At 40.5% G+C, this 26,909-nt stretch overlaps 2 protein-coding genes across 7 annotated transcripts; both read right to left on the bottom strand.

The window, feature by feature from the left end:
- Window positions 1-712: 712 nt before the first annotated feature.
- srebf2 (sterol regulatory element binding transcription factor 2) lies at window positions 713-21,990 on the bottom strand. 6 transcript variants are annotated; one of them, XM_058768904.1, is made up of 21 exons: window positions 21,774-21,990; window positions 19,423-19,661; window positions 17,902-18,055; window positions 14,424-14,447; window positions 12,080-12,225; window positions 10,832-10,984; window positions 9,826-10,101; window positions 9,629-9,743; window positions 6,632-6,783; window positions 5,870-6,068; window positions 5,602-5,777; window positions 5,227-5,476; window positions 4,696-4,862; window positions 4,158-4,329; window positions 3,978-4,083; window positions 3,333-3,442; window positions 3,124-3,256; window positions 2,798-2,963; window positions 2,386-2,562; window positions 2,208-2,304; window positions 713-1,844 (listed from the first exon to the last, which is right to left on the bottom strand). In XM_058768904.1, exons 1-21 carry the CDS (start codon window positions 21,853-21,855, stop codon window positions 1,627-1,629), a joined length of 3,312 nt encoding a protein of 1,103 aa, XP_058624887.1. In that variant the 5' UTR covers window positions 21,856-21,990; the 3' UTR covers window positions 713-1,626. The 6 variants fall into 6 exon arrangements, with proteins under 6 accessions (XP_058624887.1, XP_058624888.1, XP_058624889.1 ...); XM_058768905.1 differs by having other exon boundaries at window positions 12,086-12,225; XM_058768906.1 differs by having other exon boundaries at window positions 17,902-18,040.
- A 1,047-nt stretch (window positions 21,991-23,037) lies between these two features.
- LOC131536169 (GTPase IMAP family member 4-like) lies at window positions 23,038-26,678 on the bottom strand. Its single transcript, XM_058768914.1, has 2 exons — window positions 26,538-26,678; window positions 23,038-24,807 (listed from the first exon to the last, which is right to left on the bottom strand). Exons 1-2 carry the CDS (start codon window positions 26,557-26,559, stop codon window positions 23,684-23,686), a joined length of 1,146 nt encoding a protein of 381 aa, XP_058624897.1. The 5' UTR covers window positions 26,560-26,678; the 3' UTR covers window positions 23,038-23,683.
- Window positions 26,679-26,909: the final 231 nt, after the last annotated feature.

Raw genomic sequence — 26,909 nt, 5'->3', positions numbered from 1 at the left:
GCAGTTATCGTCGGATCATCAGGATGGAATGAGAGGTAGAGTTGAGTGTCATCAACACAGCAGTGATATGAAAAGCCATGTTTCTGAATGACAGAACCTAGTGATGCCATGTAGACAGAGAAGTGGTCCAAGAACTGAGCCCTGAGGCACCCCAGTAGTTAGATTATCGTCGATTTGATTGCAGATAATATTTAAACTAAACTGAGCTAACAATGACATCTCTGAATTCAATAATGAAATGCCTTTAACTGAAAATTGAGTGTTTAATCTTATCATTATACATTACTGACACTCTATCCTCCAATTTGATACTGTTAAGTGCTTTGACACAATCTGTATTGTTAAAAGTGCTATATAAATAAAGGTGACTTGACTTAGATGTTGTGACTTGGAAACCTCACCCCTACAAGATACCTTGAAGGACTTTTAAATGCACTTATAAATGTGGCCCACTTCATGCTGATATAAGAAATACATCCACGCAGAAGAGAAAATTGAGTTTTAACTTCAAGTTATGATTTGTGTAACACACTTTCTGATTGTGATCAGAAACATCAAAACTAATAAAAACTGCCAGATAAAATGACATTGATTGATGGGGGGACATTATTATTGAGCTTCGGTTCAAGTCTGTGAACCCAAAGGAGTGAAAACTTAAGCATATATGTTATAATTGTATTGTGTTAAATGAACTGCACACAAACACAAGATGGTTCTTCAACGGCATCTGCAGTTTTATTACAAAAAAAAATTCAGAAAATGTAGAAATTCAGACAAACACGTGAACGCAAGAGTGAGAGCAGAAAGAGTGCATGTGACGGAGCTGCAGAGAGAGTTATTACAATTAGATATTAAAACACAACCAGAAACTTTAGATTAAATTATTAAAAACAGCAAATAATACACGCTCATTTTCAATGCTTTTTCTGCATTAACAGCTCATTGCTGATCATGTGCTCTCATAATAAAAGTCACGCTGTCATATATTCAAAAATAAAGAATAAAGACAAACTACCAAAGCAAAATAAAACAAACATCAGAAACTAAATCTGAAGTAATTGCACATGATGAAGCGTTAAGGTCGTCATGTGAAATAATAATTATATAATACCCTCGTGTGTCTCACTAGCGCTAGAAGACTTTGGTCTTTAAGACACAGTTCTGTACAACATGCGTGTGTGTGTTTGTGTGTGTGTGTTTGTGAGGTAGCTGCAGACACATGAGCAGTTTATTTACTAGCTGTTGCAGTAGATCTAAATGAACCGTGTGTGTGTGTGTGCGTGTGCGTGTGCGAGTATTCAGGATGAACTAATATACACCTAATATTAACATGATCATGACTAACATACAGCTGAAGAAGATTCAGTAAGTGTGTGTGTGTGTGTTATGTGGCCGCGATGGTAGTTCCTCCTCCGAGCTGCAGCAGTATCTGTGTGTGTGTTATGTGGCCGCGATGGTAGTTCCTCCTCCGAGCTGCAGCAGTATCTGTGTGTGTGTTATGTGGCCGCGATGGTAGTTCCTCCTCCGAGCTGCAGCAGTATCTGTGTGTGTGTTATGTGGCCGCGATGGTAGTTCCTCCACCGAGCTGCAGCAGTATCTCTGTGTGTGTGTGTGTGTGTGTGTGTGTTATGTGGCAGCGATGGTGGTTCCTCCTCCGAGCCGCAGCAGTATCTGCTGGCAATCCTGCAGGGATCTGCGGTCTCCGACTCGCTCCAGCGTGCGTTTGGCTTCAGCCAGAAGGCGAGCTCTGTGACCCGGTGGCGTTAGCAGTGGCAGAGGCAGGTGACGACACGCTAGCAGAATAGCATGAGCCCTCTCGCGCTCGCCTGGAGCACAGTCACCGTCTGCAACACAAACACAGCGTCAGCGCAACATACTGAACACACAGCAGCAGCTGCTACAGAAAGTGTGTGTGTGCGCGTTTTTGTGAAAAGTCAGGACATAGATGTGTATAATAACAAAGGTATGACAGGTATTACAAGGTGAAGGTGACATCTCAGGACATTGACCCATGTCCCCACTTTTCAAAACGCTTATAAATCATACAGAGTGGAGTGTATTGAAAATCTGAAATAGCAGAAAGTCTCCTGTAAGGGGTAGGTTTAGGTGTAGGGTTGGTGTAGGGCAATAGCACATACAGTAAGTACAGTATAAAAACCATTACGCCTATGGGATGTCAGCTGGTGTGTGTGTGTGTGTGTATTTACCTGTGCTGTAGTTGTGTGTTCGGTGTCGCAGCAGCTGGTGTGTGCGTGTTGGGCTGGCTCCTGCCATCAGTCGGACCGTCGTCTCGTGCAGGAACAGCTAAAAATCATACACACACACCGTTAATAGCATGTGAAGGTCAAGTGCAGAGGTCAGCTGCAGGCTGGGGTCAAAGGTCACCTTGTGCTGGGCCTGCCTGTGGGCCTGTCCCAGCTTCCGCAGAGAGCTCAGGTCCCTCTGGAATCCAGCCAGCTGAGATCCGGGGGCGGGGCCTGGCTCCCCATTAGACCCGCCTCCACGCTGCCATAGGCTGGTCCTCAGAGTCAGCAGGAGGTCACACACCAGAAGCTCCACCCCCTGAGAGAGTCAGAGAAGACGATTGGATCGAGAGAAACACCCGTGTGAGTGCAGTGACAGTGTGTACGTGTGTGTGAGTGCAGTGTGTGTGTGTAAGTAAGTGCAGTGTGTGTGTGTGTATGTGTGTGTGTGAGAGTGCAGTGAGAGTGTGTGTTTGCGCAGTGAGAGTGCAGTGAGTGTGCAAGTGTGTGTATTTAAGTGTAAGTGAGTGTGTGAGTGCAGTGCAGGTGTGTACCTTGTGCAGCCAGGTGTTGTTGTGTGACTGACACACACTGTAGTGCAGGTGAGCGCTGGAGCGCTGGCAGTGACTGAGGCAGCTGACCACTCCCTCGCCCTTCTGCGGACTCACACTCATCTGTACAGCCTTACACAGCGCCAGAACGGCCTTCGGCAGCGGGTGACTGACACATGCACACGCACGCACACACACACACACACACACACACACACACACACACACACACACACACACAGGCACAGGCACAGGCACACACACGCACGCATGTGGTTAGACTGGAGTTTGGTGACTATGAACACACACTCAGACGGGTGAACACTCACTCCAGTGTGTGCAGCGCTCTGGGCATCCGCTCCGCCTCCGCCAGCAGTGACCTCACCGACGCATCATCACCCTGCAGCCAATGAACCGCAGCCTTCAGCACTGACGCCCACCAGCGGCACACGGGGTCCCTCACTGCAGAGACGAGACAGAACCACACATCAGTGTGTGAGGACGCATTAACACACACCGCTGAGGCACTGACACACACCTGGTGCTGAGCTCTGATTGGCCAGCGCGGGGAAGGGGGCGGTGCAGGGGGCGGAGTCTTCAGTACAGCTGTTCAACAACTGCAGGAACTCCAAAACACCCGTGAACTCCCTGCAAAGAAACACGATGGCATAAAGATTACTCTCATCACTTATAAAAAATATTATAGTCGACGATTTAAATCTTTAACGAGACTCAAATTGACACAGGCAGAGTGGAAGACTTCATTTTTCTTTTTTCGATGAGGTAGGGTACAACAAGTGATTTCAAAATGTTTCACTGCAGGTGCTGGGTGATCTGAGGGGTGCATGGGGAGTACATTCTTTCTTATTCATTTTCTTAAAATTAGCTAAATTTCTGACAATTTCATGTGTCGCACTTTATTAGTGTCTGTGGTGTTATGTTGATATATTGCAGATTTGACACATTTTAATCAAAATTTTGATAAATACATTTATTTCCAAAATGTCCCCTGATCTTATAAATGGTGAGGAGAGAATTCTTCAAAAAACATTAAAAATCTTGCTGTTCAAAAACTGTTGACTGGTAGTGTATTCCCTTGGCAGATGTAGTTAGTTGTGGACTAAGTTAGGTGTGTGTTTTTTATCCAGCATGTGAACAGGTATGTGTGTGTGTGTGTTTTTACCCAGCATCCTCAGCATGTTTGCTGCTCTGCGGCTCAATCAGTGTGTGCACGGCTCTCTCCAGGAGCTTCTCACAGAAGCAGCGGTGCAGCTGCGCGATGGGATCCGCTAGAGACACACACACACGTGTTAGTCCTGTGTCCAGACGCTCAGACGGCCAGCACTCAGTCGCTCGGTCTTACCTTCATCTCTCTGAGACGTGAAGATCTGCTCGCTGCTCTCTGGCCTCACTGACCAATCACAGCTCAGGAAGAACTGGCGGCCCAGCGGCGTGAAGATCCAGCGCAGGCAATCTGGGAGGAGCTTAGAGTCTGATTGACAGGTCAGAGCCTCAGCACAGCTCAGCAGGTAACCCTGACAACACAGATTACCGAGACGAGTGAGACAGTGTGTGTGTGTGTGTGGGTGGGTGTGTACCTGTTTTTCTATTCAGGTGGGGACTTAAACCTGAATACACACAGACTCATGGTGACTCATGTCACGGTGGGGACCTAAATTGAGGTCCCCATGGGTAAACAAGCTAATAAATCACACGGAATTAAGTTTTTTGAAAATATAAAAGTGCAGAAAGTTTCCTGTAAGGGGTAGGTTTAGGTGTACGGTTGGTGTGGGGCAATAGAATATACGGTCTGTACAGTAGAAAAAGCATTACGCCTATGGAGAGTCCCCACAAGGATAGCAAACCAGACGTGTGTGTGTGTGTGTGTGTGTGATGCTCACAGGCAGACAGGTGAGGTGTTTCCCCAGCGCAAATCTCAGACTGATGGCTGCTGTCACAAAGATCTGGATCCGCTGAGCGACCGGCATCTTCCCCTCCGCGCTCTCGCTCAGATTCACAGCGCTCAGAGACACACACACACCCCAGAGCGGACGCTGCTCCAGCTTACCTGAAACACACACACACATTATAACACACACTCACTACAGGCGAGGCAAGTTTATTTATATAGCACATTTCATACACTATGGTAATTCAAAGTGCTTTATATTTTTTTATGATTATTTTTCTTCATTTTATGTAATCACAACAAAAAAAACAAACAAGGAATTTAAAAACTTTTAAAATGAATTAAAACTGTTAAGAATAGAAAATGATTATACATAAAATACAGTGCAGTCAGTTCGGACGCAGCACAGTGGTCATTCAACAAAGTCAATCTTTCCTAATTTTACTATGTTTGTGCAGTCTTTTAGTCCTCACAAAGTAGTAAAAGCAAGTTCACACAAACACACAGACACACACACACACACCTGTGAGCTGCAGCTGGTTGAGCTGGTGGTACACCAGTGCTGCGTCACGTGAGCTGGTCTGTGACTCCTCCCCCTCGTGTCTTCCTCCAACCAGACGCACCAGCCAGCCCAGGGGGGCGGGTTTCCGCAGACAGTAGCGAATCAGGTTCCAGGAGAGCGAGCAGATGATGTCGAGGGTGGAGGAGGGCAGCACTCTGGACAAGACGGACAGACAGGTGTGCAGACTGACCGTGGCCGCCGCGTAATCACCCTGAGACACACACACACACAAGATCAGTACAGTGTGTGTGTGTGTATATGAGTGTGTGTCATATAGTATGTGTGTGAGTGTATGTGTGTGTGTGTGTGTGTGTTATATAGTGTGTGTGTGTTTACCCGGTAGAGCTGCAGCTCTGCTTGTTTCCGGTGTCTCCAGAATCTGACCGATGTTGGCGAGTGAAGGGGCGTGACCGGCTCCCACAGGTACAGCACTCGGACACACCCCCAGACCACACCCACTCCGCTCAGGACCCACACCAGGAACCATGGCAACACGCACCACAGCCACGCCCCTGACAGACACATACACACACACACAGGTGAGGTTAGCGGCAGAGCGGCTGGCCGGCTCGTGTGATTGGTGCGAGCGGGTCACGTGACTCACCGAAGCTCTGCGTCTGCGCAGGCAGAGAGAAGAGCGAGCGCGAGGAACCGTGCGCAGCCGCCAGCCCGACGCTCTCCTCGGACCCCAGCAGAGACGGAAGAGGGTTGAGCGACAGACAGAGGAAGGTGAGTGTGCAGAGCAGCAGACGAGAGCGGTCCATCACTCCCACCGACGCCGGAGAGTCCGGCTCGCTCTTCACCTGCAACACACACACAGATCAGATTCATGACTGCGCTCATATTACAGCATGTGGGCGGAGCCTGTGCCATGAATCATAGCCCTGCCCTGACATGAATATGAAGTAAGGGGGCGGAGTCTGTGCTGCGACATGAATATGGAATAAGGGTGTGGAATCTGTGCTCGGATTAGTTTATGAATTGAAAAGGTGGAGCCTGTGTTTGAATTTTAAAGCCTCTCATATTCAAATCCAAGCACAGGCTCCACCCTCTCAATTCATAAGGTGGTCTGATATGCATATGAAATGAGGAGCTGGAGCCTGTGCTCTTATTTGTATATGACATGAGAAGGTGGACTGTGCACTGTTTTGATTATGTAGTAAGGGGGCGGGATCTGTGGAGCCTGTGGTCTTGTTTGAATATGAAAAGAGGGTGGAGTCTGTGCTCTGACATGAATATGAAATGAGGGGATTGAGTCTGTGCTGTTTTGAATATGAAACGAGGGGGTGGGGCCTGTATCAGATCAGACTGACGCCTGTGCTCTGTTTTGAATATGAAACGAGGGGGCGGGGCCTGTGTCTCTCACCGTCTCGTGCTCCAGCAGCGGGCTGCCCGGCTCCGAGTCGATGCAGAAGGGCGAGAGCTGAGGAGGAGAGCTGGAGCCAGAATCTGACGGAGGAGGAGAAATAAAGGCCATCTCCGGCTTCAGATCCACATCATCAGAGAGGCACACCGACTCTACGAGAGACAGACAGATACAGGACACAACCGTGAAACCAGCCATCAAAACCAAGTTTAGTGCACAAAGCAAGATTAATATTAATAAGGTAATTATTTGATGCAAGTTAAATAATTATTAATAATAACTTCATTTAACTAATAAAACGTATACCTTAAAACAATGCAAGTCACTTTGGAAAATGCATAAATGCATTCATTTGTGACCCTGGACCACAAAACCAGTCATAAGGGTATTTGAGAAAGCTGAATAAATAAGCTTTCCATTGATGTATGGTTTGTTAGGATCGGACAATATTTGTCTGAGATACAACTATTTGAAAATCTGGAATCTGAGGGTGCAAAAAAATCAAAATATTGAGAAAATCACCTTTAAAGTTGTCCAAATTAAGTTCTTAGCAATGCGTATTACTAATCAAAAATTAAGTTTTTATACATTTACGGTAAGACATTTATAAAATATCTTCATGGAACATGATCTTTACTTAATATCCTGATTATTTCTGGCATAAAAGAAAAATCTATAATTTTGACCCACACAATGTATTTTTGGCTATTGCTACAAATATACCCCCGCGACTTAAGACTGGTTTTGTGGTCCTGGGTCACATTTTATAAATTACTTATTAAATTTGAATACATTTATAAATCAAACATAAGGTTGAACAATTAAATCAAACTCAAATTGCAACATGAATATTATTAACAATGAATTTTTAATAGTATATAATAATAGTACATTAAAATATTTTATTTATGGTTATCACAAGATTTTTATCCATGTTTTGACTTACAAAACCTCTGTTGTCCAGCATTTGATTTGATCACATTTAAAAATATAAAATAAATTGATAAGATTTTAAGATTTTATATTAAGTCAAAAACACAAATTAAAACAGGCAACACAGAATTTAGGGGAAAATAAAAAATATTATTAAAACTGTAATAAACTAATACATTGTAATATAAATTGTAATACATTATTAAATTCTAACAGTTTTAATAACTAAATAAATTATACATGCTTTTTGATGATTAAAATTTAATTGAACCAAAATAAATGTAAAACAATAATAATAACAATAAAACTTTAATTAAAATTAAAGTGAAAACAGATAGGTAATAGAAACTATTTAAAAAAAGCTATTACAAAAATATAACAGTGTATCAATTATATTAAAATAACACTACTTTAAATTGAAAACAGAATTTCGGAAAAAAAAATCTATTAACATTTGAGGAAAAAATAATTTCATAAGTATTTCTTATTGTTAATTTTTTTTTTAAATAAATTATTAAATTATTAAAGGGATATGATGCGATTTCAAGTTTTGCTTTCTCTTTGGAGTGTTACAAGCTGATTGTACATAGATAAGATCCCTGAAGTTGCAAAGACTAAAGTCTCAAAATCAAAGAGATATTCTTTATAAAGTTAAGACTCTGCCACGCCCCCCTAAAACGGCTCATTCAAACATGCCCCCACGTCTACGTCACGATGTGGAAATATTTGCGTAACACCGCCCAAATGTTCACAGAAAGAAAGAAGGCGTGGTTTCAGTAACCGCAGTAGTGTTGATGCAGCCGCGTCAGGGAGACGCTAGGCAAAATCTGAATCATTAAGATTACTTAATCATTAAGGGCAGTCGTGGCCTAATGGTTAGAGAGTCGGACTTGTAACCCAAAGGTTGCAGGTTCGAGTCTCAGGTCCGGCATGAATTGTACAGCGCTCTCTCCACCTTCAATAACACGACTGAGGTGAGACCCTTGAGCAAGGCACCGAACCCCCAACTGCTCCCCGGGCTGTGTGTGTGTGCACTTAGGATGGGATAAATGCAGAGCAATTATGTGACACCATACTTGGCCACACAACCCAGATGTTCGAATTTGTGCAATGCATTTTATGGACGACCGTTTCGTGAACCTAGGAGAGGAGGTAATTCTGATTTTGCTATGACGATCTGGTGCTTCTGAATCAGCGACTGTAAGTATGATTTGTTATTAGTTTAAGTATTTGCTATTGACTGTTCAAATGCGGAGTTTTGCGCGTTGTGTGTGTGAGAGAGAGAGAGAGAGGGTCACATGTAGGGCTGGGTAAAAAAATATCGATATGTCGATATTAATCGATTCTCATTTTTACGTAACGATATCGATTCTTAAATCCCAAGAATCGATTAGTCTAGTCTGTTTTCAGTTAATGGACGGAACGCTGAAGGGCACCTCCCATCCAATATATCGCAATAAGCATTGTGCTTTGGTACTTTTAATATGGAACAAAGTCTCAGATTTCAAATTATGTCCATTAAATTGCAGTATTCAATCAATAAATGCCGTTTTGGCGCTGTTTAATGTGGAGTGACCGATCACTAGAGCGCCTCAGTTCAACAGACACGGCAGCGTGTAGCGTATGTGACCTGATCATCTCCTCCGCTTTAATACCAGTTTCAGCACAAAATAAACATGACCAAACATCCGAAGGTAAGTTAAAAGAAAGAGTACAACTTTACAATCCGTATCCTGTCTCATGTAATCGCTCAATCAGTGTTTCAGTGTTTGAGAGAGGCGGGACATAGAGGACCCACAATAATGTACAGTATTTGAAAAATAATGTGTTTTTTGAACATTAAAGCATGTCAAGATATTCTGTTACACCAAATACACAAAATAATGATCTTTAAAAAAATCATCATATGATCCCTTTAAAGTTTCATGAATTCAATTGATTAGACTTGCTTTTTAATTATTAAACTTCTTAAAAAGACTACACTGAATTTAAGAAAAACAAAGTTGAGCTGGGAAAAGAAGCAGAGGCGTCTGATTGGGCGGCCGGGGAGGTCATGTGACTCACTGTTCTTGTGATTGGCCATCTTGAGCGTTAGGTTCTCCTGCCGGAGTTTGTGGTTCACCTGCTGCAGGTATTTGATGTAGTCGATGGCTTTGCGCAGAACGCCAGACTTGTGCATCTGTCAATCACATCACATCAAACAGACCGTCAGACAGTCGCCTGAGCTCCAGGTGTCCCAGCATGCAGTGCGGCGCACTCACCTTGGCGTCGCTGCCCATCACCAGGTCGCGCAGCTCCAGGATCTTGTCGTTGATCGACGATCGGTAGCGCTTCTCGATGATGTTGTGTGTTGTTCGTCTCTCGCCCTCCTTCACGACTCCTCCCGTTCCCGTGGTAATGGCCAAGCTCTGCTCCATGCTCACCCTGGCCCCGCCCCCCGTGTGGGCGGTGCCTGAGGAGAGCTGTTTGATTGGCAGCTTGTCTCCGCCCCCCATCACCATGGGAACGGTGGTCAGAATGTTGCTGCTCATTAGCGTCTGTGTAAGAGAGTGATATATTAATGCATAAAAATATTTTTAGAAAATATGTTTTAAGGGCTATTATCATGGCAAATATCCTAATGATTTTTGGCATAAAAGAAAAATGTATTTTTGGCTATTGCTACAAATACAGGGTCACATATTATGATAATAAAATATAGCAATTGTGAGATCTTTCAGAACAATATTTTACTGAAAATCTAAACACTTCATGAAATTTTATATTAAATAATTTAATGAAATGTTATACTAAAATATATTTAAGGAAATTTCCTATACTTTAATAAATGAGTTTATTTACTTGCTTACTTAATGCCATATAAGCAGCAAATGCTTATCAATATTTTGAGTAGATATTGAAATAATCATAACATAAACTTCAATGAATAAAACTATATATCACTATTTAATAGTATTTTTAAAATTTGTACCAATATAAAAAACTATACAAGCTCTTTCAGTTTAATATTTGACAAAGTCACATATCGTCTCCTGCATTAATGAAACTTTTCTATGATGTTTCTGTCAGTGTATCCTGATTGGTTGATGTGTGTGTGTGTGTGTGTGTGTGTGTGTGTGTGTGTGTGTGTGTGTGTGTGTGTGTGTGTGTGTGTGTGTGTGTGTGTGTGTGTGTGTGTGTGTGTGTGTGTGTGTGTGTGTGTGTGTGTGTGTGTGTGTGTGTGTGTGTGTGTGTGTGTGTGTGTGTGTGTGTGTGTGTGTGACTCACAGGGACCTGCAGCGCAGTGGTCTGGATGGGTGTCGTGAGTGTGGTGATGCCCGGCGGGTTCTGGACAGTGGACAGCACCTGTGTCCCGTCCGGTTTGAGCGTGGTCAGAACCAGAGAGTCCGTCTTCAGGATCTGTGGCTGGTGCACCAGCACCTGAGGACCAATCAGAGCGCAGCGTCACACGTGACACCCACGCCTGGTTTACGTGCCAGAGAAATCTGACCCAGTTCTGATGTTTCGCTCATATGTGACACAGTTCTAGTGCTGCCAAACGATTAATCACATGCAAAATAAAAGTTTTTGTTCACATAATATAGGAGTGTGTACTGTGTATATTTAATATGTATATATAAATATATACACATGCATGTATATATTTAAGCAAAAATATTTGGTTTATATATTAAATATATTTATTTATAATATAAATTATGTGAATATAAATGTAAATATTTTCAAAATATATACTGTATGTGTGTGTATTTATATATACACATAATAAATGTACACAGTACACACATATTATGTGAACAAAAACATTTATTTTGGATGTGATTAATCGTTTGACAGCACTAATAAAAACTCTTATACAATGCTGCTAGGAATACGAAAATACAAAAGAATACAACCATCAACATATTTCATAATGTTACTTTATTGTAAAATATGTCATAAATTTTTATATTAGTGCTACCAGTCTTACAACATCAATATTGTAACTTATTTGTAAAATTTGAACTTTTATTTTAGTTCAATATTTTGTCATTGCAACATTTTAGTGCAGCTTTCACTAACAACTGCAACTGGATTGACATTGTAAACCTGAATTCACCATTATCCCACCGGTCACAAGATGTTTACTCATTCTATGACCACACTCAACAAAACTGAATATATGTGAATTCATATATTAATACTAGACACCTTAAAGATAATGTGTACCAAAAATATTTGTCATATCTTTATGTTAACATACTTTACTAGCCTTTTGCAGTCATCATCTTCTCGAGGTGCAAACTGTAAATAAACTGCTCTGGTCATGTGACAATCTGCACTAATCATGTGACACTGCGCATATTTAATTGAGACCCTTTATTTTTTCCATAATTGCAGGAAGTGCACTAAAACATCAGTCAGCAAGGTTTTTAGAGCTTTATAAATCAACATCTGTACGGACCGGCGGGATTTTAATAGTGTGGCTCTAGTGTGCAGTGTGTGTGTGTGTGTGTGTGTGTGTGAGAGACCTACAGGCACCTGCTGTGATACGGTGTGGACCGGCGCGGTGGACAGTGTCTGGATGGTCTGACCGGACGGAGTCAGCAGACGCTGGTGCTGGATGGTCATCTGCTGCACCTGCGGAGACGCCATGATGCTCTGCACCTGCGGCTGGAGGACTGAGAGAGGCACACACCTGAATCAGTGTGTGTGTGTGTGTGTGTGTGTGCGTCTGTGTGTGTGCAATATCGTCTGCCATAATATTTTAACTGTTGTTTTAAGGATGTGCGATTTGGCATTATCGGGTTTATCGTAAAAACCAAACCTCATTTTGTGATGAAGTCTAGTAGGTTAGACTAGTGCGTGTTCGTTCACTGCATGATTCAGTCTATTAAAATGCATTTAAAATAGGGGTGTAACGCTACACAAACATGACGGTTCAGTATGTACCTCGGTTTTCACGTCACAGTTCAGTATGGTTTTGGTACAGCAGGAGTAAAAAATACTAAACACATACACACATACATATATACATATATATATATATATATATATATGAAGAGTTTATTTGCAAAAACCGATAAACACCACTTTAAAAAAATTATTGCTGTGCATTATTATCCATATATAGCGTGATCTGATCCCTAAACACGATTTGTCAAAAAAAGCCGGTTTTGTCCACTTTCAAGACATCGCAAGTTCACGTTTTACAGCAGAAGCCGACAAGTGCCCTTGTTGTTTGTGAACAGAAGCCGATAAGTCCATTTTAGCGAATCAGTGCGCTGTATTCAGGTCAGGTGACAAGGCTTTCACTTTGATGTGCTAGCTGAGAGGAGTTTCATCAAAGCTGACTAAAAGTGATCGAGGATGGATAATTTCAACGAACTTGATGAACCTGTGATATCTTCTTCAGGGCGTAAAGGAAAATAAAAGCTGAAACAATGGTGAGGGAAAATCTATAAATCTATGATCACAACAACAACGTTTGTCAGGCATCTACATTGTCATCTGAGGAGATTAAAAGTGTTTTTATTTTATTTTTTTTACTCTAAAACATGAAATGTGGAGTTATCTGCTTTTGCTATAAAACAAACTTTTAATATGTAAAAAAAAAAAAACCTTTCAATGAACTTTAATTTAGCAAATTACCTGTATTTTTTTAAAGTTATTACTACTTAAAACAACCCAACTGCAGTTTGATTGATTGATTACTTGGAATGAGCAATAAAAAAAATAAAAAAAACGTGATTTCTGAAAAAAATGTAATAAAATAAAAATGGAGTTATCGGTTTTTGCAAATGAACTCTTCACATATGTGACCCTGCAGCACAAAAGCAGTCATAAGCAGCGCAGGCATATTTGTAGCAATAGCCAACAATACATTGTATGGGTCAAAATTATCCATTTTTCGTTTATGCCAAAAATCATTAGGAAATTAAGTAAAGATGATGTTCCATGAAGATATTTTGTAAATTTACTACCGTAAATACATCAAAACTTTTTTAATAATATGCATTTTTGGTTAGTAATATGCATTGCTAAGAACTTCTTTTGAATAACTTTAAAGGTGATTTTCTCAATATTTTGATTTTTTTTGCACCCTCAGATTCCAGATTTTCAAATAGTTGTATCTCAGACAAATATTGTGCTATTCTAACAAACCATAAATCAATGGAAATATTATTTATTCAGCTTCCAGATGATCTCAATTCAAAATATTGACCCTTATAACTGGTTTTGTGGTCCAGGGTCACATATATAACACACATAATTAAACAATGGTTTACTGAACAAATTGCTTTTTCTTTAAATAAATTCAATTACAATTAAAATTTAAAATGTAACTAAACACATTTATATATATATACCGGTATATATATATTAGTGCTGTCAATCGATTAAAAAAAAATTAACTAATTGATCGCACATTTTTTCTGAAATTAATCACGATTAATCCCATCTAACATTAAAGTTTTTAAATATACTTTTATATGGTACGTACTCAACCGTCATGTTTGTGTAGCGTTACACCCCTATTTTAAATGCATTTTATTAGAAGCTTTAAATATACTTTTATATGCAATAATCAATCTTCAAATTGATGTACAAACAACACAAAGACAGTATATTTTTAATATTTGTTTAATGGCATCTTTTTAATGACTGAAGGCCAGTATCACTGACACCAATACTACTGATGTCTCTATAAAATTGTTTTTTCCCCCTTAAAATTTAACCATTGACTATAGCCATTTAACATTACGGTACAATTGAGAGCTATCAATTTTAACATTTCTTAGACTTAAAAAACACTTCTAATTTAAGTGAACTTAACACAATCTTCACATAAACCCATTATAATAAATGTCATATTTACCTGTGTCCTTCAGCAGAAATAGGCCTATACAGAAATTGAAATTGAAGTTATCAAACACTAAATTCTAAATTAAATATAGATGAATCCTTAAAGCTATAAAAGTCCTCTTTTTCTTTTATTCTTGATGAACAGAATCACAGCAGCTGGTTATTAGGTTGTTTTGGCTGCTATTACTTTAAGAGCTGCTGCTGCTGCTGAACGTGACGCGGATCTGACACGCATCGTATTTTCTCTCAACTTTCTTCACCTTTTCTGACCCACTTCAGGTCGTAAAGTCTCTATTAATGAGCTGACGAGTTGAATCAAGTGTGTTAGATGAGGGAGACAGTGCTGGGCTGCTCCAGGACAGTTTGGAAAACCAGTATAATATATTACATGCACGCACAGTTTTATGGCAGCTTTAATCACATTTTTGGTAACTTCATGACTTAACTGATCACGACATTCCATGCACGCAGTTTATTTAGCGTGTTCATATGAAAACATACAGGCTACAGCGCCTTTGTGCATGCAACTGAAGATCATGCGTCGTGAGCACAGTGCCTGCCACTGAAGTGAAGTAGAGCAGGAGTCGTGAAACATCTGAAGTCTGAAACATCTCTGCTTTGATGTGACTGTAAAGACGTTCTGCGACTGAATAAATGCACTTCTTGTCAAGAGAAAAAGTGACAGAAGCAGCAGTTATGAGTGGGGTGGCCAAACCTAGCTCCGCCCCTGCGTTAATTGCGTAAAATATTTTTAATGCATTAAAATGAAAAAATTAATCGCCTGCATTAACGCGCTAATTTTGACAGCACTAATATCCTAAAAGTGTATGTAGGCACAAAAGCTAGATTTTACATACGCACAAAAGTTTTCAAGTTTAAAAAACCATGCCTACGCCAGAACCTGCGCAAAAATCCCTTTATAAATCCCAGTCAGGGGAAGCTTGTGCGTACGTGCATCTCCACCACGACTCCTCCCTGAAATAACCATACATGGAGCTTACAACGCCTAGTTTTATGATGCATAACCTCATCTGCATATCATTTCTGTGCATATTCGCATCCACGTGACACCATGTTAATGCCATCAAAGCTGCAAGACATTAAGGAAATATGAAATACGGACCATACTGGAAATGCCATCTGTGCCATACATTTATTTTTATTGATAAAATCCAATATCCTTGTTATGTTTTAGAATAAATATATAAAAAAAAAAAAAAAAACCTGTTTAAAATACTGTTTCTCAGATAAATATTTTCGAATAGAGTTGATCACATTCTTTAAGACTGGCCAAATAGTACTGCAATTGTTTTAAACAATTCAAATCAAATGAAATTTATGCAGCTTGGCTGATAAGGTGAACATCATCTATAATATTGTGGTGTAAATACAATTGTCCGACTCGGCACATCACTGATGAAGTATTTAAAAATGGAAACGTGCAAATCTTGTTTTCTTCAAGTTGTATCCTTCTTCACACGACATCAACACCTCCGTGCAGCTGCGGTTTTAACCTATTTAAACCGGACAATGTACCGTCCGAACACTGAATCCAGCAGTGTCCGCCATAATATCAAAGTGATCAATGTTCTTGCTACGAAAATATTTTCTCGTAACATATCACATTAGATCTGCAGTTTAGTTTAAATATGAATTATTGTGCACCTATAGCACTCTTCAAGCACATCCACTACAAATGATGTCTAAATTCATACAGACTGATTTTGGTTTAACTTCTGCGTAATGACTATGTAATTTCAGTGCTTATCTCCACTAATGAGAGTATAATATTTAATGTAAATATGTATATCGGCATGAAAACAGAGTTTAAAATCTTTGTTTACTTTATTAATTTTCTCACTTGAGGAAAAAAAGAGTTCGTATGCATGGGTCAGAATTTGCGTGCAGGTGCGCATATTTTCCAGTCAAGTTTGTTTTAATAAATCCCACCTTTTGCGTAAGAACTCTTTTAGGGCAGGTTTTGTGCATACACAACGGTTATAAATGAACTATAGGGAGCCCTTTTACATTACTGTAAGGTTACAATTAACAACAGAGCCCAAAGTTAAATTCAATTACTATTTATTTTTAACTAAAAGTGAAATATGATGAAGTATATAGTGTAATATTTCTCAAAATTTCTCTAGTAAGTAACGAGCTGCGAACACTGATGACTTGCCTAAGGTAAATGAAATGCTGCGTGACATTTTGTTTACAAGCTGTTTTAATGACGTCTTTCTGCGACTGAAACACTGATTGAGCGATTATGTGAGGCATGATTTGTTCATTCATGTTTAATTTGCATTAAAACTAGAAGTAAAGATGAAGGGATGATCGTGCTCCGCGCTGTCGTTAGAACTGAGGCTTCTATACGGCGATCTGTCTCGCCTCAAATAGCGGCAAAATGGCATTTATTGTTTGAATTTCCTGGAAATAGTGGATCGATTTAAGACCCCTACCGAAAATTTCCGGTATGAATACGTGTACAGTTACACCCCTAATTTAAAATGATCACAAAATTCAAGATATGGGGCAGAGAATGTATATATTTCATATTCAGTCAAAACAAAAATTATTCAGACATAGTTCATAAATGTAAGTGAGGAAGCAAAATAAAGTGAACTGTGACATATTATACCCAAAAAATCTCCATTCAGTGGACTAGCAGTAAAATTTGGGATCAAAAATTATTATTATTATTAATTACTTAAGTGTTTTTCTTTAATTGCTAATGCAACCTTTTTACACCACAGACTGAACAAAATTAAGCATTGCTTGGTGATTGGTTGAGCTAAATTGGTATTATCTAATTGTGTATTTAAATTTAACAGCTGACAGCTACTCAACTGAATTCATTACATACCTTTCTATCAAAGTTATCTGACATTATCAAAATATATGATCTGACACAGTTTAACTCTGAGTTCGTGTCATATTTTATTACTATCAGCATTACAAATGTGATACTGGTTAATATTAAGAGACTTATGATTTAGACACCATATTGCCTGTTTTTGCTCTATTTCGCCAACAAGAATAATTAACACTTATTAACAGTGACTTGCTGCCACCTGCAGGTGGTTTTAATTTCACATTTAAAGTATCTTTTAATGTTCTTTGTAATTTCAAATATCAATGTTGAATGTTTTAGGTTTAAAATATCAAAACATTATTTATGCATTTATACTTGCAGGTTAAATGCATTCATGTCCTGCATTAAACAGTGTGTAAATACATCTAAATGCCACTTCAGACACAGCTTCTGTGTTTCCTCTGCATTTTTGTTGATACTGATTTTAATTGCTTGGTAACAGCTCAAATGTATAAAAAAGGTAAAAATCAAAAGGTATAAAAGGAAAAAAATAAATAAAAATATCAGCACAATAACACACTCAGCTAAATATCATAAGTATTGTTACTGATAAAATCTCAGAAAACATGGAGATATCATTTTTTGTCCATATGTCAGTGTGTGTGTGCACGAGTCTCACCCTGGAAGCCGGCGCCGGGGTTCTGTTGACAGATCACCTGGTTCTGGATGAATCGGTGTGACGGCGTGGTGGTCATCATCACCGTCTGCGGCTGCGCTGGAGTCTGCACCGCCAGCGTCTGCATGGGGAACGTCTGCGTCTGCGTCAGGAGTGACTGAGTCAAACCAAAATATGCATAAAATCACCGAATCCAGACACACAAGGGGGTGTGATTAAAGCCTGTGAGCATGGTCAGTGCAAGGGGTGTGGCCAAAGAGTGAGGGGGTGTGGTCAGAACGTGAGGGGGCATTGTCAGAGTGTGTGTTCAGAGTAAGGGGTGTGGTCATGAGTAAGAGGGTGTGGTCAGAGCATGAGGGGGTGTTGTCAGAAGGTGTGTTCGACTTCATGCAGCGCCGCTTGCAGTCGGGGGCGGAATTGAAAGCGGAGACTTTCTGCTCCTGGTAGTGATGCTCTCGCAGTGTTTGCATACTCTTAAATCACAGATGAAGTGAATAACATGCTATATTTGTCAAATGCACAGACGTTTCAGAAATGTTTTCATGAGCAACAGAAACACTTTTTATATGCTGCTTAATACAGGGCCATCTGTTCAAGAATAAAGTTCAACATAAACATATACTATTTAAATACCAATAAAGTGGGGGTATATTTGCTTTTATCAGTGTTTTTTTATTAAATGTGACTCAATATAACATTGTGACTATACAGTAAAAAAGCTTTTATTGTTCTAAAAACAGATTTGTGGGCAGTATTTGTTTTTATTATTATGCAAAACTTATATACAAAGGTTTGTACAAGCATATACAACTCACAACAAGTACAAAAACAAATAAACATTCATGAGAATATGTAAAGTGAAACAATTCATGCCAGGGGTAAAATTACAACAATTTAAAGTAACAAAAAGCTTCATAGGTCTTTCTTGCTTTTTTGTTCTTAATTTTATCTAAAGTAGTACCATATTGTTTAATCTCTTTTATAAAATGTTCAAAGTTTGGCTTAGCTCTAGTCCATTGTTTCACACGATTGTGATATTTTCCCAGTAAAATAATATTTGTGAGCTGTATTGGAATTGAAGATGTTAGAAACACACGTCATTGTTGTCATGTGGTGAATTTGGCCAATCGTGAAACAGCTGTGTGGTCATCAGCGCTCCCGCAGTCGCTCTGGAGAAACTGCTCCAGCTGAGTCAGCCGGCTGCTCTCCAAAGGCTATCGCGGTACTTTGATGTCACATGTGACAGTGACGTGGCGTCGGCGCCGGTTCAAGTCGGACAAGTTTTTAACCGGCATGCACTGCTTCAAGTCAGCCGCCGATCGGTTTTCATGGCGCCACATGAAGTCGAACACACCTATAGTGTGTTTTCAGAGTGAGAGGTGCGGTCGTAAGGGTGCGGTCAAAGCATGAGGGGGTGTTGTCAGAGTGTGTGTTCAGAGGGTTTGTGATGATTCGTGGTCAGAGCGTGATGGGTGTGTTCGTGTGGGGGTGTGGTCATGTGTAAGGGGGTGTGGTCAGGCTCACCTGTGTGATTGGCTGGGGTCGCGGCTGCAGCAGCGGCGGTGTGCGTGTCTGTGTCTGCATCTGTGTCTGCGTCTGCATCTGCGTGTGACTGCTGGTCTGTACGGGCGTGTGTGGGGGCGTCAGTATGGCGCTGGGGGCCGTCTGTGGGAGGGGCTTCACTGGAGCCACGGCTCCGCCCCCCATCTGATCCTCAAAGAGATCCGGGAAATCCACCTGATTACTGACGAACTGCAGCATCTCTGAATGACACACAGAAACGCACACAGATGTGAAGGTTAACGTCTGAATATGACCGAGATTAATAACTCCAGCGGTGTGTTGATGAGCAGATCCCGTCAGGGTCAATCGAACACACTGACCTTCAAAACAGCAGCAATCAGAGTTCATCACGTCACATTACAAACCACTGATAATCACACTCACGGACATCCAGTTTATTATTACAGGACGCTGTATAAAGTTGAAAGGGGCGGGGCTTAGAAGAAGGTCAACTGCTGTCTGGCAGCAACTAACACAGTCCTGACCCTGACCTTTGACCTGTGATAATGCGATGAAGGTCAGAGCGGAGAGATAAAGTCTGATAACACACACTCGTATCAGACACCGGTGTGTCGGTTTGACGGGTTTATTGTGTAATTACAGTAATGACAATAAAGTCACACCTGCAGCAGATGAAACCAGTCTACGCTTGCACCAGACCAAACCAACCAGTAATACCACAACAGTGACCTAATTCACCACGAAACCTTGGGACAACACATCTTAAACATGATTCAGATAGGTCTGCATAATGAAGATCAGTTTCAGATCTGACACACACACACACGCTCCACCCTCTCAATTCATATAATAATTTTACTTTTAATGCCAAAAAGAAACTTGTAGAAGCTACCTTCCTAACTGTGCTTGATTACGGTGATATATTATACATGCATGAGGCCCCGTTTATCTAACAAACCTTGATTCAGTGCACCATGCTTCATTACGTTTTATTACAAATGCAAAATCCCGTACTCATCATTGCATTCTATATGAGAGGACGGGCTGGACATCACTAGCTATATGCAGAAAACAGCACTGGTATATTTTTATTTATAAAGCAATGTTAGATAAACTTCCAGCTCATCTCTGCACTCGTCTTTGTTCTGGCAATTACCAGCCATGCTCTTCCTAGTGTTTGCTTTTTAACGTACCTCGAGTTCGTACAGAACTGGGGAAAACTGCACCCTGCGCATGGAATAGTTTGTAAAAAGATCTAAAACTAGATAAATGCGTGTCTGCTGGTGAATTTAAAGGCAGCATTAAAGAGAGTGGCATTGGAAGCGTGTGACTGTTTTTGTTCAGAGGATGTGTTTAAATATTGTGAACTTGTATTTTAGGATTGTCTTACTGTATGGTTGCTACCTTGGCCAGGTTTCTCTTGGAAAATATTTTAAATCTCAATGAAACTTCCTGATTAAGTAAAAGGTAAAATAAAAATAAATAAAACACACACAAGTGCATCAGCTCCAGCGTCTGTCTGTCTGTCTGTGTGTATTTGTCATGTGTTGACAGAGAGGATTGCTGTGAGATCAGATCAGCTCATCTCAGGACGGCTTCATTGACTGATGGTTCACAAATCGATCACGGCTCTCTGGTTTGTGTTTGTCTGAATGATTGAGATTTCATCTGATGACCGATGGACTGTCAGCATGTGTGTTTCTGATCTGCTGTACAACTGACACAACAACAACACTAAAAACACCAATAACAACAACACTCAGACAAACAAAAACACAAATTAGTAACACCAATAGCAGCACAAATAAAACTACTAAAACACTAATAACAACACTCAGACTAACAAAAACACAAATAACCCTAGAAACACCAATAACAGCACAAATAAGACTATTAAAACACTAATAACACAATAACAAAACACTGCTAATAAAAGCAATAAAGCGACCACTAATAACAACAATAAAGACACCAATAAGAGCACTAATAATAACTACACTGGTGTTATCAGGCTAACGTTACATTCCTTCATTTATTACAGTGATGTTCAAACTGACACACTTATGATAATACCAGTGATGAAATCATCTCAATCACATGCATCTTTACAGTAAACCCACTCTAGTTTATCTACACTCTGAACTAAACTATCCGAGCTGAATCTGGTTCCTGAAGCCGTTAGGAGCTAGTATTCATAATAGCAGTGTATTATGAGTTCCTACAGACAGCACAATAACACTGAGCTCTGCTCTGATCAAACACGCTCAGTATCATAAACACACAGGCAGCACATCGGTGTTGTTTATGTGTTTATGAGCCTCATCCTCATCCTCATCTTCCTCATCGCTCACCGTCGATGTCTCCCAGCGTGAACTCGTCGCCCAGCTCGGACAGGCTCGGGTCCATAGTGTCCATGAACTCTGCGGCGTCCATTCTCTCTGTCGCGGTAAATGTCTCACAGCATCCGCCGTTTCTCCGGTTCCGGTGTCGCTCGAGCGCTTTACCGACCGAACGCGGCCATCTTGCGCTCCGGCATTGACGTCATTCGCAAACAGCGCTCGCTCCTCTGATTGGTTCGCGCTCGGCGACGGCCGTCGTAAGATCGGGCGCTGTCGACCAATCAGAGCGCTCGCTTGAGCGTGGCCTGATTGTACGTCGATGAGCAGAGGCGCTTCGCTCATTTGCATTTGACCCGCCCCTCGGAGTAAACCCCGCCCAGGCCGCTCCGCGTGAATGGAGACGGCTAATGAATATTTAATGAGCGGGCAGATGAATATGTAAATATGACTGAAGAGTGTCTTTGTTGTTGAAGTTACATCATCTTTATCTTCATCTTCACACACTGCGGGCCAAACGTGTCGCTTTATTCGCCACTGCTTCTACCTTCAGATATATAACGTGTATTCCTGACAAATCAGTATTGTTATGCTATCAAACTGACATTTTGTTTTGTAATCAGTTGTCAGATTAGGAAAAGTTATGAAACGACTACTTCCTATTTTAAATATGCTACAGCTAATCATAAACCATAATGTCAATTTGATAACATACAATGCAAACAATAAATGTCCCTCAACAGGACATGAATGTTGACATTTGGAGGATAACTTTTATTGTTATATTAGTAATAGATTACCTATTTTATAAGAATTTATACTATAACTTAGATTCTAGGTTGTTTTCTGCGTTATAAACCATGACAATATTAAAAGTAGTCCTTTCAAAACATCTCTGTAGACTCTGTCAGGAAATATCTTATCTTGAAAATAAATCAACATTTTTCTAAAACAAAGTGTGTAAAAAACATGCATACTTAATACATATTGTAATATATTTATTGTATTAAATATCAATTTAATTAACTTTAAATAGTTAAAAATATATATAATGTTTAATCACTTGATTAAGTTAAACTGAGCTATGCTGTGTTCTCTTATAAATGTGAAATATAACTAATATTCTGTAATAATAATGAAAAATCGTACTTTGCATTTCCTCTGTAGCTAAATAACAAACATAAATCTCGTTATAATGTCACATTAAACATACTTGTGGCTGATGAAATAATAGCAGATGTTTGAGACTGAAGTGCTGAGTCATAAATCAAAACAAGTCTGAGATAATTCATGTGTTTATTTTGGTTCAACGGCTTCAGAAAACAAACACACAGTGTTCAGTGAATCTCACACGTGTACTGATCTCCAGAAACCAGTCCGAACTCAATCTTCACACACACGTCAGGATCCATTTAAACACAGCAATGCTGAGCAGGTCAGTTTTAAGAGCACTAAATGTTTGTTCAATAAACAGCATGTTTAACTGTAAACGAGCTTCGTAACTGTGCAGGTAAAAACTAGTAAAAAACTCCAAACACATCAAATAAACTTTATGTCGTATAAATCTGAATGAAAAGCATTAGTCACTCAATGACGATAAGTGCTGATGTAGGAGGCAATAATCATTGCAGGATTTGAAGTCGGTATACGATTAAACTCTTACAGCGCAATCGTAAACGTTAGCACTGCGCTCCGCATCGCTCACTTGTTCCAGTGGATCTCGTAGGAGCTGCGTTCAGTGAAGCCGTTTTCTGAAGCGGACCGAACTTTCTCCTTCACCACTCGGATCACCAGTCCTCCGGCCACCGCGATTCCCGCCGCAGCTCTTCCGATCTCGCCGACGGCGCTCAGGATGCGCGCGGTTGTTCCGATGCCGGCGTTACCCGCGGCAACCACCGCATTTGATGCAACCGTTTCGCCTGCAGTTATTGCTCCTCCCTGTAGCACTGCCCCCAACACTGCCCCGCCCCAACGGCTCCGCCCACTCCTGCAGCCACGCCCACCACTGCAGCGCCGACCACGCCCACCTGCTGCACTGCTTCCAACGCGGCTTCTCTCGTTCCTGCAGCCTCCGCGCCCGCTAGCGCTCCCACCGATCCTCCCAAAACGCCGCCTGTCGCCGCTCCCAGAGCCATCGCGCTCTTTCCGGTCGCCGCCGCTATTATTGCGCTTCCTGCCACCGATCCGCCGCCCATCATGGAGGCTCCCGCTGCGGCCGCCAGAGGAGCTGCGGCTCCAAAAACGGCTCCTACCGCCATACCAGTGGCTCCGGCTGCGACTAGCGCTTTCACGCGCTCTAGAACTTTCCCAGAGAGCGCGACTTCGCTTCGGACGTGACTGAGCGCGGATCGCAGGGCCTGACGTCTGCTGCGACCGCGCCGCCGCTGCTCGTCACGTATCGCGTGATCGGCGTGCAGGAACACGCTGTTGGTGTAACAAGCTCCGCCCATGCTATCCACCATCGTTAGCAGCGCGTTCACTTGCGCGCGGTTTTCCGGCGCTCGGTTGTTGAAGACGCAGTAGCGTCCACCGCAGACGCGCAGAAGGATCCTCAGTCGCTCCGGAGCCGATTCGAGGAAACTCTCGATCCCGCCGTCGTCCAGTTCGTCTCCATGCGTGAACAGCACCACCGTGTGGCGGAGCGCCTCCTCTCCGAACACACGCAGCATTTGTGCGACGGCCTGATCTTCGTCCGCCGTGTATCGTCCGAGCGGGATCACCAGCAGGAAGGCATGTGGCCCAGGAGCCGTGAGCGCAATGCATTTTGCGATCTCTGCGTGAACGTGATTCACATCGAAACGAGTGTCGCCGAATCCTGGCAGGTCCACGACGAGAACGCTCTTCATCTCTTCGTCCGTGCGGCCGCATTCACACACGTGGGTCACTGAACCCGCCCTCAGCGCAGACAGGAAGTGGCGTCGTCCTAGGATGGTGTTTCCTGTGGCGCTCTTGCCTGAGCCTGTGCGGCCAATGAGAACAAGTCTCAGCTCCGCTCTGTCGCGCTCTTCCTCTGCCTCCGATCCGAACGCCTCCTCTCCACTCGACTGATCTACAATCAGAACCAGAGCTCACTTCATCATTATCTTTACTTCAACATGCCAAAGAATATAATGGGATCTCACAAACAATTTAAAAAAAAAAGTTTAAAACGCTGTGTTGAAAGTTACCTTCAAATATTCTTACGTTTATTGAAGTGTTGCACTTTAAAGGAAACTGAATTTTGAAATACACAATACAACACACAAAAAAACTATAAGTAGGCTACTTATCTTGATACTAAAAATAAAGAAGTCTCTGAACAGAGAATAAGGATTAAAACAAAAAATAAAATGCTAAATAAAATGTTATAATTATGAGTGTAAATAAAATAATAATTGTATTTTATTATAGCCTATTTAATATATTACTAATATCTGACTTATTTCTACAGAAACGTACTATACAATATACTAAATTCAATGTGGTTTTCAAAACCGCAACGTAAACATAAACCACTGTAGTTCTGTCAAAACTCCTTGCTAAAGATTAAATTAAGATCTTATTACCTTTATTGACAAGTCGACTTTCATAATCTTATCACAGAACTGATAATAAACATCATTTGATAACACTCATAATAAACAGAATCAGACTCACAACAGGCCAAAAAATAAAACATATCTCTCTGGATCTTATGTACGTACTAACTAACTAACTAAATAAATGCTTAAAATGAGAAAATCATTATTAATAACATGTCAGAAACAATATAATAATAAGATAAATAATATAATAATATATTTTTTACAGAAATGTATACTATATATATACTATAATTTAAATGTGTTTTTCTGCTTTATAAGACAGAATAGAACGAAGAATATAAAGGAAACTCAGAGCATACATTACAGTTCTTTTAAAATGCCTTGCTAGAAATAAATAAATAACTTCTAGAATGTTTTTCTAGATATTTGATAGTACTCATAATCAGTTTTATAATAGGCAAAAAAAAAAAATCATAAAAAAATAAATAACTCATGAGATTTTTTACAAATATTTGTAAAAACAAATGGTCACACTTTATATTAGGTGGCTTTAACTACTATGGACTTACACCAAATAATAAGTACAATGTACTTTTTGTGTTCATACTGTATTGCAAAACACATAAAACCACTGCTGCTATTGAGGTGGGATACGGGTAAGGGATGGGTCAACAGTGTAATTATAAATGTAATTACAGATGTAATTACATATAGCTATTTTTAACAAACATAAGTACAATGTAAACACATGTATGTACACAATAAGTGCATTGTACCAAATGACTAATTTCAATTTAAGTACATAGTAGTTAAGGCCACCTAATATAAAGTGGGACCAAAAAAATTGATGTAAGTTACTTACAATACTTTTTATTTTATTTTATTAATTACATAATTTAAAACGCGTGTTCTATGTTGTTTTTTTGTCTAACATTCAATAAAGCAGAAAATAACTGACTGCAGATCTCATCAACACATCAGTATGTAGTATATAGTTGATGTTTGGTTATTTTATGTAACGATTTATCGGTTATAACCGTAAACTACTGTTTCCAGACAGCTGCAGGATGATGTTGTGTTACAGAATGTTTTCTATAATGTAATTATTCATAATCATAAGCTCATGTTATCAAGGACACAAGTTCATAAACACACTGCTAATAAAGTTTAGCTGTTTAGACGTAAACAAACACAAGGTTTACACACAGAAACACGAACAGCGTAACTAATGAGTGATATACTGATAAGTACACACCAGGAAAAGGGTTTCCAGACATGATGCTGGAGTCAGATCCACTCTAACGGAGCTTTTGTCGAGTTTTGCTGGTTTTGTTATTGTTTCGATATCAGTTCTAGCTCGCGCCGCCCGGAAGCGGAAGATCAAACATCACCAGAGAGAGTTTGAGCGCGGATCTGGCGCCTCCTTCCGGTGAACATCAACACAAGACAACTACAAACTATTTACATTTTTACATTTTTTATTTACTGCTTACATTAACATCTAATCTGTTTTACAATCAGGCTGTTTCTTCACTCAAATGACTGTGACAGTGACAAATAACTCCTTGTGTCATTAGTAACCATTTGAAATTATCACTACTACTAATAATAATAATAGTTATTATTA

The sequence above is a fragment of the Onychostoma macrolepis genome, chromosome 03 (assembly GCF_012432095.1).
Source record: "Onychostoma macrolepis isolate SWU-2019 chromosome 03, ASM1243209v1, whole genome shotgun sequence".
NCBI classification, from domain to species: Eukaryota; Metazoa; Chordata; class Actinopteri; order Cypriniformes; family Cyprinidae; genus Onychostoma; species Onychostoma macrolepis.
Note: the sequence above shows the minus strand (reverse complement) of the source record. Positions and strands in the feature narration are given on the sequence as shown.